The sequence below is a fragment of the Ylistrum balloti genome, unplaced genomic scaffold, assembly GCF_031769215.1.
Source record: "Ylistrum balloti isolate Yb309-2 unplaced genomic scaffold, AGI_CSIRO_Ybal_v1 Utg369636, whole genome shotgun sequence".
NCBI lineage: Eukaryota > Metazoa > Mollusca > Bivalvia > Pectinida > Pectinidae > Ylistrum > Ylistrum balloti.
In genome coordinates this window covers 578,654-598,987 of record NW_026781899.1, presented here as the reverse complement: position 1 = coordinate 598,987, position 20,334 = coordinate 578,654, and the positions used below count along the sequence as shown (strand labels likewise).

General features: G+C 34.4%; 3 protein-coding genes across 3 annotated transcripts; 2 read left to right on the top strand and 1 right to left on the bottom strand.

The window, feature by feature from the left end:
* Positions 1-1,036: 1,036 nt before the first annotated feature.
* On the top strand, positions 1,037-2,447 carry LOC132552983 (uncharacterized). Its single transcript, XM_060217192.1, has 3 exons — positions 1,037-1,078; positions 1,366-1,436; positions 2,231-2,447. The coding sequence occupies exons 1-3, from the start codon at positions 1,037-1,039 to the stop codon at positions 2,445-2,447; spliced, it is 330 nt and encodes a 109-aa protein (XP_060073175.1).
* Positions 2,448-5,936: 3,489 nt separating this feature from the next.
* LOC132553164 (craniofacial development protein 1-like) lies at positions 5,937-12,402 on the bottom strand. The gene is made up of 8 exons (XM_060217392.1): positions 12,288-12,402; positions 11,467-11,611; positions 9,995-10,235; positions 9,086-9,195; positions 8,389-8,517; positions 7,996-8,077; positions 7,390-7,475; positions 5,937-6,948 (listed from the first exon to the last, which is right to left on the bottom strand). Exons 1-8 carry the CDS (start codon positions 12,340-12,342, stop codon positions 6,858-6,860), a joined length of 939 nt encoding a protein of 312 aa, XP_060073375.1. The 5' UTR covers positions 12,343-12,402; the 3' UTR covers positions 5,937-6,857.
* A 303-nt stretch (positions 12,403-12,705) lies between these two features.
* LOC132553468 (transmembrane protein 170B-like) lies at positions 12,706-17,929 on the top strand. The gene is made up of 5 exons (XM_060217720.1): positions 12,706-12,793; positions 13,572-13,678; positions 14,779-14,891; positions 15,622-15,792; positions 16,420-17,929. The coding sequence occupies exons 3-5, from the start codon at positions 14,792-14,794 to the stop codon at positions 16,548-16,550; spliced, it is 402 nt and encodes a 133-aa protein (XP_060073703.1). The 5' UTR covers positions 12,706-12,793; positions 13,572-13,678; positions 14,779-14,791; the 3' UTR covers positions 16,551-17,929.
* The last annotated feature ends 2,405 nt before the right edge of the window (positions 17,930-20,334 follow it).

Sequence of the window (20,334 nt, the reverse complement as noted above, 5' to 3'; positions counted from 1 at the left end):
TGCAAAGAAAAGTACAAAGGTCATTTGCAAATTAATTTCTTTACAAATGATGATGGGAAAATACCATTTTGTCTTCATAAATTGAAATATGCCTCTATGATTTAAATGAAGTTTAAACATTTAAGCATAATGTGACATCAGTTTTAGTTTTTGTGGCCCTAATGTATTGATTTATAAAAGTTAATGCTGCCTACCTCTTTAGATGAATGGCATGAAGGAACAGAAGTTAACCACTATGACTCGTTTATGTTGAGTTTCTGAAAGATGTACAAGCCATGTTTTAAATCAACACTGATACTTACAATGTTTTATACCTTTATTAGTTTCAAAGAAGAGTACGAAAGGACCAAAACGACCAAAGAATGGATTTATTCGGTTTTCCGTTGAACAGAGACGATTGATGGCAGATGAACATCCACGCTTAGATAACAGAGAGGTTTCTCGTATGCTGGGAGCAAAGTGGAGGAAGATGTCCTATGATGAACGGCAACCATACGAGTAAAATTATTTCTCTTTTGAAATAAATATTGATCAAACTTCAGGTTATGGTAAAGAAAAAATATTAGGTTTTTGATTATTGTGTTTTGTTAAGATTTTAAATTTGGTTAAACATGTAAATCTTGTTTTATTTAACACCAAAAATAAAATTTAATGAAATTTGGCAGAAATATTAAATTCATGGTAGAAAAAAATTTTCATGTGTTAATTTGCATGAATTATTATTTATAATGAAAATAAAATGTAGAAATAATGAGATACAGGTAAAATGGTCTGTAACAATCCTCACACATCCTCAGACTGCTTATAATGTTGATGAAGAATGAAGTAAGATAAAAAGGCTTCATTTTAAAAGCATTCAAGTTTCAATGAACCTGTTGTTCTTATATCTATCGTCTGAAACACGTGTAGCTGAAGGAATTTAATTGTTCATATTTTAAGGTTAGAATTTAAGAAAGACATAGAGGACTTGAGAACTAGAAATCCACAATGGCGTTATGCTCCATTAAAGAGGCTCAGCCATGATCAGATTGAGCCAATGCCTAGTAGACTACGACCTCGTGAAACCCTCAAGAGGAAGGTTAGTTGGTGATCACAAAAGAGCACTTCATAAAAGACAACAGGTTTCGTATATCCCTGTCAAAAATTTTGTCTGGACATATTAAGGTTTGCTGAACAATTGCATTCACTATTACATGGTAAGATGTACAAGGAAATGAAATGTAGTTTTATTGGACTTCAGATTGTATAGGGCCATTTTTAAGAGATTGGCAAAATGTGAAAAATGTCAAATGATTAACATTATTTTTGGTTTGTGTATTTTATTAACAATCCTTGTAAAGCATTTTTTTTTTTTTTAAATTCCAGTTCCAACCACTGAAAAGAGGGTCAGGGAAGAAGAGAGTCAAACGGACAAGCTCAGTAGCACAGAAGTTATGGTTGGTACAATAACACACATATAGAAGAATTTCCATTTTTATTAGAATCAAAACTGCAATATTATATTACATAATTATACAAATATATCTAGGTAAATAAGCATAAGATCATTACAGTACTTGAGATAAATCACATATTGGTGAACATTCAAATTTTATTTACACTAGTATTACAGGGACTTAATGGTAAGATTTCATCATTTTTCCCCATGCATTTGATTTTGGCCTGGCATTGAAATACTTAAAATTAGACTCTTCACAAAATTTTCACACTTTCTGAGAGAAATTGATAAAGATTATTAGCTTTAAACTAACTCTAGTCGACACTCGCTGTTGTGTCTAATACTCATTGCTGTTTTGATCGGAGTTAATCGAGTTCATCATGTGATGCTTTTGGAGCCCCATTTTAAATCTGCCATTTTATATGATTAGCCAAAACTTAATTTGCCAGCCATGTTTCAACTCTTACTTTATAAAATGACCTCGTTTCACACTACGTGTGACAGAGTGAACTAATTTGAATTCAAATTGCATGCACAGACATTGTTTACACTCTCTGAATAATAATGATATGAACTAGTGAGGGGTTGCTCCTATTTTATTTGTGAATTTTTGAGGTGGTTAATGAAACGGTTGTGCAAACTTTGATATATTATAATTAACAGAAAGGACACAATTTTAAATGTTTGAAAGCTTTTTATCAGTTATAAAATTAATATCTAACTATTTATCCCCTTTAAATTTACACTTTGAAATCTGAGCTTCACGTTGTACTTTTATCATTTTGATTATAGCTTTCCATTTCGACTGTATCCAGACAAAGTGGAAGGCCATTACCGATACTTGGCTGATGTGACAGAGGATTGCTCTAAATCTGATGTACCTGCTATTAAACCGGCCCCGACTCCAATCCCCACTCCAGACACACACCTACGCATGCCCGCTGTTCGCATCACTGAGGAAATCACAACACCAACACAATACATATTGTACCGGGCACCATCCTGGTGACTTTGTGATAGAAAATTGGATAAGTTCTCTAATATGATGAGGGACAGTTGTGGTGAAGGAATGTTTTTACATGCCTTTATAATTCTAACCACCTCTGGTGTTTTAAGTGCTTAATTCTGTCAACCTATGATTTTAAGGTTTTAAATTCAATCCACATTTGGTGCTGGAGGTGTTTAATTCTATTCACCTCAGATGCTATAGGTGTTAAATTCAATTCTGTCAAGTTATGATGATACAGATGTCTGATTCTATCCACCACAGGTGCTATGAGTGTTCAATTCTATCCACTTCTGGTGCTTTAGGTGTTCGATAATATCCACGCTCAGGTGCTACATGTGTCTAATTCTATCCATCTCTGGTGCTACATGTGTCTAATTCTATCCATCCCTGGTACTACAGGTGTCTAATTCTACCCATCTCTGGTGCTACATGTGTCTAATTCTATCCATCCCTGGTACTTAAGGTGTCTAATTCTATCCATTCCTGGTGCTAAATGTGTCTAATTCTATCCATCCCTAGTGCTACTTGTGTCTAATTCTATCCATCCCTAGTGCTACTTGTATCTAATTCTATCCATTTCTGGTGCTACTTGTGTCTAATTCTATCCATCCCTGGTGCTACAGGTGTCTAATGCTATACATCTCTTGTGCCTCATGCATCTAATTCTATCCATCTCTGGTGCTACAGGTGTCTAATTCTATCCACTCCTGGTGCTACAGGTGTCTAATTCTATCCATCTCTGGTGATACAGGTGTCTAATTCTATCCATCTCTGGTGCAACATGTGTCCATTTCTATCCACCCCTGTGCTACAGGTGTCTAATTCTATCCACTCCCATGCTACAGGTGTCTAATTTTATCCACCCCCGTGCTACAGGTGTCCAATTCTATCCATCTCTGGTGCAACACGTGTCCAATTCTATCCATCCCTGGTACTAAAGGTGTCTAATTCTATTTCTTGTGTGCACGTATATTTTGTAGTTTATCCAATACCAGTTTATTCAGTTGCAGTGCCATGGTCATTGATTGGTTGTTTTTTAGTCAGTCGATCTCTTGATGAATTTTGTAAAGGCAACAACAATTGTTTTGACTTATTTTTTTCTCTCAACTCAAGTTATGGTGTAAATAGTATTATTTCTGATATCTATCTGTTATTTTTGTTATGCTTTTCAGTTATGATAATGAATTAAATATAAAAGTGCTTCACTTCAAATAACAATTTCTCACTGTTTTAATGGTATATATATCAGACTTAAATAACTTTTATATATTTTTCATATTAAAAATATTGAATATAGTTATTGAAGTTTGGTTTATATTTTTGGTTTATATTTCATCGTAAAGTTTCCTAGCAACCTTCCAAAAACCAACCATTACGATGTTCAGGACATTTTAAGGTATTACATGTATAGTGGAAACTTGTGTATGATCCAGAGATTCTAACCCCTATCCAAAATACTAGGAATAAATCAACTATTTTTAGCATGGTAGTAATATTTTATAACATCAGGAAGTGGAAAAATATTGTGATAAAAGTTTAATTTAATTGCAAGGTGATATTTCCCTCACTCATGCTTGAAAACGTACAACAGAAAAACGATAGATATGGTGTGTCTACTAAAACTCTCTAGTAATCATTTAATGTAGTATTAAAGTTTCAGAGCTTTGCATTAACTTGTCTAACAACTACATATACTACACCTGCCTCCAATATGGCAAACTCTCCAATTGCATGACAGGTCAAAAGTCAAGTTGGTAACCAATCCTCACCAATATTCAATATATTTTGGTTGCACATATTGTTGAATGACAGACATATGCCAATGGTTAGTTTATTGGTCACAAGTCCAATAATTCATCAATATTATACAATTTTCATTTGTACACCTTATTCCCTTGTAAAGCTATGTCAAAGGTCAATATATGGGACACAAAAATTTATAGGTCGAACAAGTCATTGATATCAATCAATGTTGCATTTCCCCATCTTCATTATAATGCAAAGGCCTAAAGTCTATATAGATAACCAAAGGTCACATGTCAGATAAGTCGTCAATTTCAATCAATATCAGATAAAACTGATATCAACTGATTGATTGCATCACTCATTCATTTTTTAATATCAATATCAGGGTTTTCCATACGAGCTGGTCGCCGGCCAATTTGACTGGCTACTTTGATCATTTGGCCGCCTACACCAATCCAGTTCCATAATAATGTTCCATACACGGCAGGCCAGCCTCCTACTTTCACTACACAGCCTGCTACTAACAAAATTATGGAAAACCCTGCAATATACAATTTCAAGTCAAGTTATAGTTCTTCCACTTAAGCTTTCCATACACAACACTAGTTTGTAGTTTCTGATTGAGAAATACAAATTGAGATGGATTTTGTCTCATGTAGCCTCTCACAGCAAATTCCAACATCAAGCCCTATACTCAAAATAGTTTAAATGGTACAATCATTATCAACAGAACTCCCATTGGTATAGCCCCTATCAGCAAATTCTAGCTGTAACTGAATTACAATTTAATCAAAATCTCTCATGAAAACAAGTACTAATTGTAATGGGAACCATTACAAATGTCCCCCAAACGACCCCTTCAGCAGTAAATGATTACAATAATATATATACCAATTTTCACGAAAATCTGACAATATCTAAAATTTGTACAAATTTTGACCACAGATGACCAATTGGAAAATTCAAGTGGCCTGCAGTCCGCCTCGCATATATGAATATGTGTGTAAAGTTTTGTTAAATTCCATGGAATAGTTTTTGAGAAACACGGCGGCGGAAGAAAGTGCAAACACAATATGTCTCCCAACTTCGTTTGGGGGACATAATTATCCTAAATTTTATATCTTGACCTCAATAATGTGTATATCTGACTACAAACCAAAACTAAATGATTTTTCAGTCTCTGGCGATCTTGTTCACAAACAGAAATTGGAGTCATTTTTTCATGACTCTTTTAACAATTGTTATTCTGGTGGCCATATTATGCTTGTGTCAATATGAAGCTTGTACCATGTGTACAAAATCATCTGATCATTCCTTCAATATCTTTCAAATACACATAGTTCTCGAGTTATTATTATATTATTAAAATTGCAATAATGGTGCCCATCTCGAATTTCATTTTCACTTAAAAACATGATTCAAGTGAAATTTTCATGTAAAACTTTATTCAAATGAAATTTTTACATAAAACTTCATTCAAACGAAATTTTCACTTAAAACATGATTTAAAAAAAAAAGTTATAGATGACAGATTAAGCACTAGCGATAGCTCACTTTAGCCAAAGGCTCAAATGCTCTAGAAAGCAAAAAATTTAATTGCAAACGGGACAGACCAGGAAAAGTCCACAATAACACATCAACTATGTGGTAAATAGTGATGTACTCTGAAGATTTCAATATATCACAAGAAAAAAAAACAACTAAATGTAAACTTTTATAGATAAACTACAAAACACTGTTAAATTATGTACAAAAATTTAATAATGGAACCTGCGAAACGGACCTATTCACAGTATCACAACATGAAAGTCACAACATTTTTGAAATCAAACACTTCACATCCTTTTTGCTCTATCACTTGACAGTTACCTAGGATCAATGTTTAATTCAAATTTACAATCTGAACTATTGATTATTAACCTCTTTTACAAGCTGAACAACTTTGTAATCAAACTTTGTTCTTTGTCCTGTGTGGTCAAAATTCTAACCTGGTAACAAAATTGTGGAGTGATGATTTTGCACAATGAAGTTAGTTCTCCCGACTGATATTTCATCAACTGCGTCTATATTCATGGCAAAACCTTTATCAGAAGCAGGTACAAAAATTGTGCTATCTATCATGAAAATCGGGAAAAGGTCCAGTGTTAAGATTGTCCTTTCAATCTAGTATGCTTGGATGGAATCTTTACTTTGTAATAACCTGGTTTATCTGAAATATTTAATCTATACAGATGCAGAAATCTAGAATGTAGTGCCTAAAACCACTTGATTGAATTAACAAAAAATCTTGTATAACACAAACCAGGTATCTTCAAGTAATATGTTTTTAAAGCTGCACACTTTGTATATCATCTTTCAGTTTCACGATCACTTACTTGATACGTCAGAAATACATGGTCCATTGCACAAACCTGGTATAACTAACTGATTTAAAACGAACATTTCGGTAACCTTGACAAACATCTTGGTCTAAGATTTCTTTTTCACATCCATATTAGTTTCCAATCAGATTTTAAATGTAATGTTGACCAAGTACACACTGATACATATTATGGTTGCTTCAATTTGAAATAGAAGACTGTCGATATAGATTTGGCTGTATGACAATAAAGTTCTGTTCTTGATTGGTTGTCTCCCCGTAGCGTTTCTACTGACATCGAGTTGTCATCTTTTGCTGTTGCTCTGTCTAAGACCCTTTTCAATTTCAAACTGTCGATGATCTGTACGTTCCAAAAATGCCATTCTTTCCAGGTACCTAATTAATAACAAAAGTTTGAGAATTTTCTTTCTAGTACAGTAATTCTCAAAGAGTAATAGTGATAACAAATTTCAACTGTCAAAATCCAAGATGGCCACCTTTTCACAATTTTATTTCACTGATCAGTCTCATAATTTCTTATGCACAAAAATAAACCATGGGAATATACACATAAAGTTTAAGAAATTTTTTCTTGTATTTGATAACTTGATTGTACCAAAGGTACTTAAGAATTAATATTGATAACAAGCTTCAACTGTCAAAAAAATTCAATTATAGAATAAATTCAGATAAAATGCTTCAACTTCCAAAATCCAATGAAATCGGTACAACAATGGACCATGGGAAACACACATCAAGTTTGAAGAATATCCCTTCCCTACTTCTTAAAAAATACCTTTCAACATCAGTCGTAGACTGGACAACAAAAAATCTTACCCCGATTTTCCTCTGTTATGGATCTTTAGTTCTTCAGATATTCCTTCTTGTTCTTTGAAACTGTTCCAGTCAAGCTTTGATTTTTCCTTTAAAACCACAAAAATATAACATTTTGAACCTAAAACAGATTTTAGAATATCAAAAAGAATCAACAGAGACATGCAAAATTAACTACCATTTATTTATATGGGATATATCATGAGGTAAGAATATGTTGAGCACACATAAATACTGAAGGCTAGACACCAGATTGTATATCTCATTCTGTCTGATGTGCAAAAATTTGCTTAGTTATACTGTAACATGTTTTCTATAATCCCTCTGTCTGGCTGTCAGTCAATAAGTTTACAAAAGTTTCGAATATGAAAAAGTGACATAAATTCCTTTGAAATGTACATCATTATGCATCATTTTTTGCCAATTATGACATGATTAATTTGATGCACAAAGTGATAGTTTTGATGCACAAAGTGATAGTTCAACCCTTTTGAGAGTTCATCTGTCTTTTTCCTCACATATTTAAATTGTATGAGATTGAACACTTTACAAAGAGCCAATGTTCTCCGTGTTTATCTTGATTATCATTAACTTCAGTGCATTATGTACCAGTGTTCCCATTTTAGGTTTCTTGTTGATACTGTTTAGTACTCCTCCAAGTCCTCCGCCTGGTCGCTTGATCCCTGGCCCCCTGCAATAACAGATATCAAAGTTTTGACAGATGAATAGGCAACATTTGATGGTTGATAGGCCTCATAGCTTAATTTTGATTTAAGTTTGTACTACCTACTGGTATCATGTTCAAAATCTCTCTATTGCACTTTTCAGTTTAATGATACATAGGCAAACACCGTATTTTACGTAACAAAAACACCCATGTGTATGTCATATACTTGTATATCAATACAATACACAGCTTTCTCATAATGCTAACCTTATACACAGCCACTGATAAGTATGTCTAAAGTTTTTCAGATTCAAATAAACTTTTCTATTACTCACTTCCCAGAAAATGCTGATGTGGCTGTTGTAGCGACAGGTGATGGAGATTCTTCCGGCTTGTCTGCTGTCTCTTTTTCTTTTAGAGCAGCTTTTGCTTCTTTGGAATTCACATCAACTTCTTTAGTAACTCTTAAACATATAAAATGTAGACCACACTTTCAATATGTCAGTAATTCAAATCATATAGTTTATTTACCAACAAAAGCATCAGTGAAACTGATGAATGCTATCCCAAAACAACTTTAAAGGATACAAAATCTTAACAAAGGGCAATAACTCTGCAATTAAGGGGTTTTGGGCTCTGAATTTCATACACTGCACATCATATCAATATGACCAATGTATATGTGTAATTGTGGGCAAAGTTGTGCTCCAGACATCAAAGGACAAACAGACAGCAGGACAAAGCATCAACTATATGCTACCCCCTAAATTTTTGGGGAGCAAAACTATATTCATATCACTAAATTCACTATTGTACAACTTTATAAACTGTCAAGTTGTTCTTATAAATAAAACATATCATTGCTCTCCTCACAAATATTGATTAATAAATACCTTAATCATGAAAGTATCCATTATCTTGTCACTGTTACTTTTTACAACAGATGCTACCACAATGGGATGGATTTTTCACGTTATATGTTTGATGAATTTTGTACACACAAACTACTGAAATTTAAACATGATTACTTACTCAACAGCTTCTCCTGCAAAATCATAAACTTTTGTAACTTTGACCTTTCCTGTGGCATTTACTGGTGTTGAAGTGGGTGTAACTGACTTAGGTGACGATGAGGTACATGGCTGAGAATGAGAAAAATCAATATTTCAGATTAATTCCATCTTTCTACATGTACCAATAAAGTGTGGGACACCACTTCAACTTCTTGTCCTATCTATGGTATAGGATGAAGGTAAACACTTGAATAAATATTACTACATGCTTTAAAAATATCCAATGGCTTTATATAAACAAGAGGCCCTGAGGGCATGTACCACTCATCTGGCTTTGGCCGAAATTGATAAATCCAAAATTAAAAGAAAAAGATTTCTAGAGGCTTACATCCATTTTCCCATTGGCCCCCACTTCTCTGCCCTTAATGAGTCGGTACACCATTTAAACAAAAGTTGCCTTTACCCAAAAATGTTTCAGGCCAAATTGGGACAAAAGGATTCTCAGGAAAAGACCTACTGTTTATACAAAACCTAAGGATGCTTCAGACCAAATGTAGGCATATTCCTATAGGAGGAGTAGGATTTTAAAAATATTGCAAAATTTTCCCTTTTGTCTCTGCCCCGCAGGACTCTAAGGACCAAGATCCATTATTATGTAAATTAGTTCCCACTTCCCAAAAGGATTATTGGTCAACATCTGCTATGTCATTTACAACTAATAGCAGGCATAGGAGAAATGTTGACCAACATCAGATGCACCAGTGTGGTATAAAAACACTCTTCAAATACTGCAGTGAATGAAAATCATCTTAACCATGACACTTTATAGGATTTTAAACTTAAATGGAGGATTACATGTAGCACACATGTTCATATATAAGGCTGTAATCATGTCTGTTGATTAGATCTTGATAACTTTGCTTATTACCTTTGAGAGATTGCCTAGAGCCCCTAAACCTGATGAAGGAGCTGGTTTGGGTTTGGGCCTTCCACCAACATCAGACAGGAAACTGGCCCATAAATTTTCCGTTCGTTTCTTCTCTTGCTCTTCTTTCTTTTCCATTTTCTCTTTTTCTATCTGTTCTGACAGCTCCTTTTTGTGTTTGTCATCTTCTGTTTCTTCTGTCTCATTTGTATCATCATCTAGCTTTATTCCACCTTTTCTTTTCCTTCAATGACACCAAACAGACTAAACAAATAACATTTTCACAAAATTAAATGACAAGCAACATCAATTTGGATTTTCCATCTCAGCCTTAATTACCAAGTTACAAGGTACATATTTATGCTGTAGATTCCATTTACAAAAACATTTTGTTTGTTGTATTTCATAATGTAACAGAGGTCATAATTCTTTTCAATGCCTCCACTAGGATTCGAACCTGGGACCTATGGCTTACTAGTCTAACTCTCAACTGATTGAGCTAAAGTTAAGTTCTCTCTAGCGGAGCTGTATACTGAAGCTAGAATTTACCATAGTAACATACTCATCCTCAAGGAAATAACTCGTCTTCGAGTTTCCAGGGGTTACAGTGATGCTAGTTAGGCATGACTAAGTATTATTCCCGAGTCTCTACATCGGCACCAATGTAACAGACATCATAATTCATTTCAATGCCTCTGCTAGGATTCGAACCAGGGACCTCTGGTTTACTAGTCTGACACTCAACCCATCAAGCTAAAGAGAAGTTCTCTCTAAACGAGCGGTATATTGCCGCTAGTTCTTACCAGGGCTACAATAATACATAAAAAAAAAAAAATACTCCCATGTTAAATAATGTTGAATTTCAATGAAGTTTTGGTGATATGGATGTTGTATTCAATTATATATCTATTCTATATAAATAAGTCAGACATTTTTTCAAGGCTCAAATAGCATCCATGTAAAAAATACACACTATACAAAGTGAGTAAATATACTTTGGTTACCTTCATCTCTTTATTTATACCTAAGTATTTCCTAACTGCCTGCCTCCCTGAATTCCCCCTCTCTTGTCCGAAGAGAAGGCCACACCCTATGTATATATAACATTAAAATGCTTCTGATGATGACAATGTTCCATGACAAACTTGTTTACTATTCTTTCATTCCTACAGGAAGAGTATTTCAAAATATTTACCAGGTATTCTATTAATCCTTTTGTCCTCTGTTCATCTGCCACTAGGATGGAACCTCCCTGTTGCCAATAATGGGGCTTACAAATTAATTTTTATAAAAGAAATTATCTGTAAGAAACAAGCTTGAATCTAAAGCTCTACCTCAATTTTACCAATCAGACTCCACCCTTCTCTACAGCCTCAATTTTAACATTTCGTCTAGCTAGCATGTGAGTCATTGAATCCTCTTTGGCCTGTTCATGTACCATATTACTCTATAGTTAGTCTAGATCCTCCAAATACCTTGCTGCAAGATCTGAAGATTTCTTCTTTGATTTTTTGCGTTTGCCACGCCCTCCTTTGGCTTCAGTCTCATCTTGATCCTCTTTCAGTACACTTAGATCCTCTTCATCTCCAGAGTTCTCCTCCTCACTCACAATCTCCCCATCTAAGTCAATACAAATGTCAGCGTTATTACTTTCACCTATGATAAGGTGATAATTAAAAAATCACCATTTTCCCAATGTAATGTAGGCCTGGCCTATTATTAATGGTCTAATTTTATTAACTTGGCAGATGACAACAAATCATTGACATCCAAGGATGAATTTATTGGTTATATCATCATATCTGGGAGGATGTTTGACATGTAAAATTGTGTATTAAGAAAAAATACATAAATTTGCCAATGAAATATTAACACACATTTTTTATGGTGAATGATTTTTATCACTATTTTCTTTCTGGAAGCATGGCATGTTACAGCAACCAAAATAATCTTTGTTGTGATATCACGCAGGCCAATATTGCATGTGATACGCCTCGACAAAATGGTCGTTCCGAAATCCATAACGTTCTGGAACCGAAGTCCTGACGATATCATTATCAACGCCACACGACCCCTACTTATTATTTGCTTTATCAACAAAAGGTACATAAAACAGGTATTCATGCCTTTTTGCAGTCAAATTAATTATAAAGCTACGCTCTTTTTAAGCTTTTACCTTTTTCAGACATGTTATATTTAAATTTGTAGTAAACCATCTGATCATTGTTGAAAATATAGCACCATTTTCCAGCAATTATTTAGTAAATTAAATATATGCAATTCAAAACGTGTTTACCATCAGGAACATAATCCTCATCGTCAGAAGAGCTGTAATCCTCGTCGTCATACATTCTTCTTAGAGTGAGGAAAAATCTATAAAATTACTTCGGTATGTTAAGTCAGATGGCAGGTGCTTTTTGTTAAATGAGGAAGTCGAGATAAATAGTTAAAAGCAAAAACAAAAAAGGAGAGAACATCCGGAAATCTGAAACGACCTTAGAATGTCCAAAGATGTATCTTTGGTTGATAATAAACGTATGGAATCACATAAAATTGAAAATTGTATCACAGTTTCTGAAAAATCAAATGTGAGTTTAGCTCTTACCCGACACAAAAACATGATTTAAATTTAAAGCTAATAATTCCGGAAGTTACTGGTCGTCTTTATTTTTATAACGTTTCCCTGAATTTCCGGTTACTGAAAACTCAGGTTTTCGGAAGAAAAAATGCATTTAAACGGACTGATAACGTTTTTGCTGTCCGGTTTGTGAACGATTTTCTGGAAGCTTCAAAACCACACAGGTAATCCGTAATTACAATGCGTCCATTATACACTGACATGGACTTGGCTACAGATCGATCGATTTCTAAATCCGTGATGGGCCTATAGCTAGCTACCAATGATGTCGAGAATTTTTGTTCTTTTCTGCATTGACATTCTACATGTTTTTGATTATATCCTAAATTTAGTGATATTATGAGAAAGTAGCAACAAATCAAGTGATAATAGATTAAGAGTAGTTTTATTTCACATACCGTAATGCTAGCGTGAATGACCGATGATTAAAACATTCGAAATTTATTTCATTTTATTTATTTTTTGTTGTTTTTATCTCAAACTATCATATATGACCGACGACTTTTACATATAACTATGTGAAGGGAGGTAATCCAATATGGCGGACGCAGAACTCGGGAAAGATAACCCCAAGAATGGCATGTTCCTGCGTATAATGCGCACCCCCTTTTTCACACGACAATTTTAGCTTGAAAAAGTGCGCACTATACGCGAAAATTTTTATGGTAGTTGTAAAATTAAAACATGACATTAACCGAAAAGTTGCATTAGAGTTCGCTATACTGTAAAACCTCCTTTGGATAATTCTTATGCATATATTAGTGTTATAAAATAATTACTGTAATCATTACATTAACATTTTAATAACCAAACCACATAGTAAAACTCCTGCATGGTTCTATCAATAACTAAATATTTAATCAAAGATAAATAAAAAACAAACAAACAAAAAAACAAAAAATAAAAAACAAAAAAAATTAATAACATGTTCCTTATATACAGGTTAGAAAATACTCAGATCTGAGAAGATGCATAGAAACTCCAAATCATCCAGGAATGCTCTCAACTTGATATAATAATCCTTGCAACTGAGAAACTTTGGTGTGCAGGTAAGTCACCCCTTTAAGTATCTTTTTTATGAACTGACAAGACATTTCACAAGTCCATATTTCTGCAACATAAGTATACAAATAGTTCAAAAACTGTTTTCCAAAATTCAAATATTACCTGCATTTGATAGATCACATATTGAAGATAAGAATATTATTCAAAATGGCTAAAACATATTATGCCAAGTTCTTGTATATTTGGCAAAAGCCTGGGTGTCAAAAAGTTTAAAATTCACGATCTTTTCCCTTAACTATCTGTATACCAATATACCAATGTAATTTTCTTGAAGAAATAAATGAATAATGTTTCAGGAAGGTAAGAAAATAATAATTTATGAAAAAGATGGTACAAAAACATGTCATGGACACATATATGTTTTGACATAGTCAGTTCAATGAACACATCTTTATAATCATTCAAGTGCATATTTTGTATTGCTAGTTATGGTACTGCAAAGTTTGAAAGAAATCTGATTGGGTGGTTTCTTTAGGAAATTTAATGTTAGATGGAACCCCACCTTTGTCAAAAACTCTTAAGGGTTGACTAAAAACATAGGATGGGTCAGGGTGACAGAAACACTGGTACAGCTAATGTTTTTGTAGATATGTAAATACGATGTGTATATCTGATTTTAAGCATCCTTGGGAGAAGGGGAAACAACTTTGTACAAATGGTGGGTTGAGGCCACTTAGGGGTGGGGAGAAGGGGGGAAGGGTCCAATAGGAAAAATTAACGAAAGCAAATTATTTCAAATCCTTCTCATGGAGGAATGTCTGAATTTTGTCCAAATTTTCATCTGAAGCATGCTTGGGTTAAATGAAGATCAATTTTCTACAATGGGTCTCAGACTCCAGGGGCAGGCCACACTAAAGGAAAAGGTGCAAATTATTGAATATTCTTCTTCTTGTTAAGGAATGCTTAGATTCTGTACCAATTTGATTCATAACATTTTTGGATAAAGGGGAATCAATTTTGAATAAATGGTAGGTCTAGTTCCTGTGGGTCGGCAGTGCAGTGCATTTCGTTTATTCTAGATGACTAGTAAACCAAGTAAGCAATACAGTCCTTGTTATATATGCATTTTATCTTATTTGGTAAGGTTTTCCATAAAGATGGCATCAGAAGGTGGTGACTTCAATGCAGACACAAGTCTCGATTCCATCATTAATGTGTTCGGGCTTACATCCAGTGAAACTCTCAATGGATTTGCTGGTGAGTTCATAATTGGTGTCCAAGCTTTATATTGTACTGACACCTATGTCATAGTCTGTGTATTGTGTTGATGGATGTGCTCTGCATTAAATATACATATACTTTTGTCTTTCTGTCCCAGTTAAAAATTCAGATTATCAAAACTTCAGTAGTTTTTCATTTAAAAGTGAGTTTACCAGATGCTGACATAATACTGTGTCAGAGCTTATGACATACACCAAAATGATTTCTCAGTGTCAAAAAAAAGTTACAAACTTCAAAAACAAATTGAAGTAATTTTGTGACTTTCCCGAAAGTAAACATGTTCAATGCAACAATCAATATAATTCTTGGGATTTGGTGCACATGATTAAATACAGCTCTTTGCTGTCACTGCATGTGGCAGTTGTATCCCAGGTATAAGTATGAATAAATAAAATGACGGCTTCATTACGTGCAGATTTGAATAACCCAATATGTAACGATGCTGTAAAATCTACATTTGTAGATAACTAATGAGTCACATTACAATTTTATGGATATCTTTTGCTAGGCTTTCCTAGCACTTTAAATCTTTGTTTTTGACTGCGAAAATTAGTTTTAACTCATGACCTTTGTAAGGCTTGTCTATATTACTTTGGCCTCTTTACATTTCAAACAAGAGGTGAGAATGCTCTTGTATTTCATAGTCAAAGGTCACATTGCAACCCAGTTATTTACCTAAAGTGACAAGAATTAGATTTTTTTACAGAAATGTGGTACCAGGTTTTCCTATGGGCTCTCTTCTCATCCATTTTTGCCCATGTGGTGGCAGCTTTGATAGCATTCTGTCGACTACGGAAACATCGATATGGACGTTGGATTCCTGCTGTTTTACTAGGCATGGGTGTTCTCTCCCCTCTCACTGGTGGTGTGATCACAAGTACGTACATATAAAGCAGTGTTACAAATAACTCACACACAATTGTTTCTTTGAATAAATGTAGATTTGGAGTTTTTTAGAATCAAAAAAAAATTGTGTTCAACTCTTATATCTTGAGTTGAGATTTGTTAAAATGACTGCAGGTTTTGTAGGAAAAAAATAAAACAAAAATCAAGGCTAACACTAGAAGAGGATAAATATAAATTATTGATTAAAATGCATATTGTAGATGTGCCATATGCATTCATATTGTTGGTGGATTTCAAATATTCAAATGAATTAAGCTGTCATTTATTATCATGACCCTGGATGAAGCTATGTAATATTTGTTCATTTAAGCTACAACAGACATCAAAATAACCATTCTGGTCATTATTGAGTGACGCTAAATTGTGTATTAATCATGGTGTTGGGTTTTAAGTATTCTCAGTCCCCATTTGCTGTCAGGCTTATTGCTTTACTGACAAAGTGAAACAAAGGGCAGTAACTCTGGGAGATCAGAATGAGGTGTCAGTTGATGTGTTATAACAGCTTTTTATTGATATTCTATAAATGTTTGAATATTTATAGAAAAAAATAGAAAAGAAACTTGAATGCTAAACTTTTGAAATTTATAATTTGTTGCAGGTGCAGCCATCGCCGGGTTTTACCGAGGGTCAGATTTTGTGATGAAACCATTCTATGCTTTGTGTTGGGGATTTGCACAAACTCTTTTTGTGATTATTGTGTCATTTACAAGAATTTTATCAACTTTATGATGATGCAGCTTAAGACTGATATTTTAATAAAAGTTGTTGTTTACAATGATTTAAAATGGACAGCATCACCATTTCCTATTTATCTTTTGTGGAAGAAACCAGTGAGGACAACAAAAAGAAAATTTCAGTTTTTCTGTCAGTGAAATGTAATACATATTTATATTTCAAAAACAAGTGTGTGTCATATCCTGAAATACAGATGTGTAGTAATTGTTCACTTCACTGCCTCCCGAGGGATCAAACCTGGGACCACTAGCGTACTAGTCTGATGATTGTGTGATCAAGCTAAAGACAGGATCTCTTTAGTAGAACGGTATATTACAGCTAGTATTTACCAGTGTTCTTAAAAGGACCCATTAAAGTGTTAACGATGGATAAAGTTGATAGGATAGAGGGGATTTGTCTAACAACTTTCCTATATGTGGAAATGTGAGATTAATTTCTAAGTATGATGTCAGTCTTCATTAAAATTTGATCTGGAGCATCTTTAGATGAAGGGAACAGAGTGTTGTGTCAGTGATGATGAGTTTGACCTTCTTTGTAGGGCAAGCTAAGTTGCCATTTATTCCTGGAGCGATGTTAATCTTGTTCTTAACCAAATCGTATATGACATCTAATTTAGTAAACAAGATATCTAATTATCTTTTTTGATGAAAGAAAATGTATTAAGATGTATTTGATAATATTAAATTTAATATGTCCTTCACTGGGAGCCAGGAAGGACTATAGTTTTGCATATTGTCTCTCTTTCTGTCAGCTACTTTGTCCAGGATGTATCTCTTACACTACTTGTCGGTGGAGTTTCATACTTGATGGAAAGGTTTGCGTTGGTAAGGTGGTGTGTTGGCCATTTATGTCAAATTGTGTTTTTACCTTTATATCTAATTCACTATATTAGACATCTTGTGTAAACAAGTTAGATGTAATATTTGATAAATTAGGTATTGTATTTAATTAAGTTCAGGCACTGAATCAATATTGCTCCATAAATATATGACAACTTAACTTGGTTGCAATACTTCTGTTCTTGAGAAGCAAATGGCAGAACAGGGCATATTTGTAACAGGATAGCTTGTCATACGTTAAACAGAAATCTATCAAGGGTTCCAAGTAGTTTAAATTAAATCTTCTTTCGATTTTTACACATCCAAGGACTCAAGTTTTTAAGTTTTCTTTGAATTCCTTGAAGCTGTTTCTGTAAATTTTCTGCTTTGTTGACCTGTTAAAGCGTTTCAATTTCATTCTGTCAATTATACATATAACTGGTAATTTGTATCTATTTCAGTCTACTAATGTGTTTACATAAAAAAAGTCTTAAAGAGATCTTGCAGTAATTTAATATTTAACATAATGAGTTACAGGCTGATGGTGTGTGGATATGTGATGGTTTTCTGTCATGTACTCAATTTATTCAATTTTGTTAAATTTTATTTTGTTGAATAAAAATTGACTTCATTATGGTTTTGGTTCTTAATGTAAGACAATGTGAAATAGAACTTGTTAAGTACCTGTTAAGTTTATAGTTTTCACTATTTACAGAATGCTTAAAGAAAACAGCCAAACATCCAGTGAAATATCATGTGTTTAGGATGAGAGTGAGGTAGATTCAGACAAAATTTGAATCAAACATTCATTTTTGTCGCCCCTTACAGCATGCAATGTTAAGAGAATGTTAAGAGGCTATGAATGTAAGACAGACAATCATCATCCTACCTTGATGTAAATCATTTCTGAATGAATATTTTTTGTTTGGCATGATAAACCTGTTGTAACACACATCACATTTACACTAGACCTGGTGATGTTGTAACACACGACACATTTACACTAGACCTGGTGATGTTGTAACACACGACACATTTACACTAGACCTGGTGATACACACGACACATTTACACTAGACCTGGTGATGTTGTAACACACAACACATTTACACTAGACTTGATACACACGACACATTTACACTAGACCTGGTGACACACAACACATTTACACTAGACCTGGTGATGTTGTAACACACAACACATTTACACTAGACTTGGTGATACACACGACACATTTACACTAGACCTGGTGATACACACAACACATTTACACTAGACCTGGTGATGTTGTAACACACAACACATTTACACTAGACTTGGTGATACACACGACACATTTACACTAGACCTGGTGATACACACAACACATTTACACTAGACCTGGTGATGTTGTAACACACAACACATTTACACTAGACTTGGTGATACACACGACACATTTACACTAGACCTGGTGATACACACAACACATTTACACTAGACCTGGTGATGTTGTAACACACAACACATTTACACTAGACTTTGTGATACACATGACACATTTACACTAGGCCTTGTGATACACACAACACATTTACACTAGACCTGGTGATACACACGACATATTTACACTAGACTTGGTGATACACACGACATATTTACAATAGACTTGGTGATACACACGACACATTTACACTAGACCTGGTGATACACACGACACATTTACACTAGACCTGGTGATACACACGACACATTTACACTAGACCTGGTGATGTTGTAACACACGACACATTTACACTAGACCTGGTGATACACACGACACATTTACACTAGACCTGGTGATGTTGTAATGCACAACACATTAACACTAGACCTGGTGATGTTGTAACACATATCACATTTACACTAGACCTTGTGATACACACAACACATTTACACTAGACCTTGTGATACACACAACACATTTACACTAGACCTGGTGATACACACGACACATTTACACTAGACTTGGTGATGTTGTACCACACATCACATTTACACGAGACCTTTTGATACACACAACACATTTACACTAGACCTGGTGATACACACGACACATTTACACTAGACTTGGTGATACACACGACACATTTACACTAGACCTGGTGATGTAACACACATCACATTTACACGAGACCTTTTGATACACACAACACATTTACACTAGACCTGGTGATGTTGTAATACACATCACATTTACACTAGACCTGGTGATACACACAACACATTTACACTAGACCTTGTGATACACACAACACATTTACACTAGACCTGGTGATGTTGTAACACACGACACATTTACACTAGACCTGGTGATGTTGTAACACACGACACATTTACACTAGACCTGGTGATACACACGACACATTTACACTAAACCTGGTGATGTTGTAACACACGAAACATTTACACTAGACCTGGTGATACACACGACACATTTACACTAGACCTGGTGATACACACGACACATTTACACTAGACCTGGTGATGTTGTAACACACATCACATTTACACGAGACCTTTTGATACACACAACACATTTACACTAGACCTGGTGATACACACGACACATTTACACTAGACTTGGTGATACACACGACACATTTACACTAGACCTGGTGATGTTGTAACACACATCACATTTACACGAGACCTTTTGATACACACAACACATTTACACTAGACCTGGTGATGTTGTAATACACATCACATTTACACTAGACCTGGTGATACACACAACACATTTACACTAGACCTTGTGATACACACAACACATTTACACTAGACCTGGTGATGTTGTAACACACGACACATTTACACTAGACCTGGTGATACACACGACACATTTACACTAGACCTGGTGATGTTGTAACACACGAAACATTTACACTAGACCTGGTGATACACACGACACATTTACACTAGACCTGGTGATACACACG

Bases quoted from the DNA above. Each gene is read 5' to 3' on its own strand.
- LOC132553468 (XM_060217720.1), top strand. From the start codon at position 14,792: ATGGCATCAGAAGGTGGTGACTTCAATGCAGACACAAGTCTCGATTCC. The intron at 14,892-15,621 runs GTGAGTTCATAA...ATTTTTTTACAG, and splicing joins AACTCTCAATGGATTTGCTG to AAATGTGGTACCAGGTTTTC. The intron at 15,793-16,419 runs GTACGTACATAT...AATTTGTTGCAG, and splicing joins CACTGGTGGTGTGATCACAA to GTGCAGCCATCGCCGGGTTT.
- LOC132553164 (XM_060217392.1), bottom strand. From the start codon at position 12,342: ATGTATGACGACGAGGATTACAGCTCTTCTGACGATGAGGATTATGTT. The intron at 10,236-11,466 runs GTATTTGGAGGA...GTGTCATTGAAG, and splicing joins TCTTCAGATCTTGCAGCAAG to GAAAAGAAAAGGTGGAATAA. The intron at 9,196-9,994 runs GTAATAAGCAAA...TCTCATTCTCAG, and splicing joins CTCTAGGCAATCTCTCAAAG to CCATGTACCTCATCGTCACC.
- LOC132552983 (XM_060217192.1), top strand. From the start codon at position 1,037: ATGCCTAGTAGACTACGACCTCGTGAAACCCTCAAGAGGAAG. The intron at 1,079-1,365 runs GTTAGTTGGTGA...TTTAAATTCCAG, and splicing joins GTGAAACCCTCAAGAGGAAG to TTCCAACCACTGAAAAGAGG. The intron at 1,437-2,230 runs GTTGGTACAATA...TTTTGATTATAG, and splicing joins TCAGTAGCACAGAAGTTATG to CTTTCCATTTCGACTGTATC.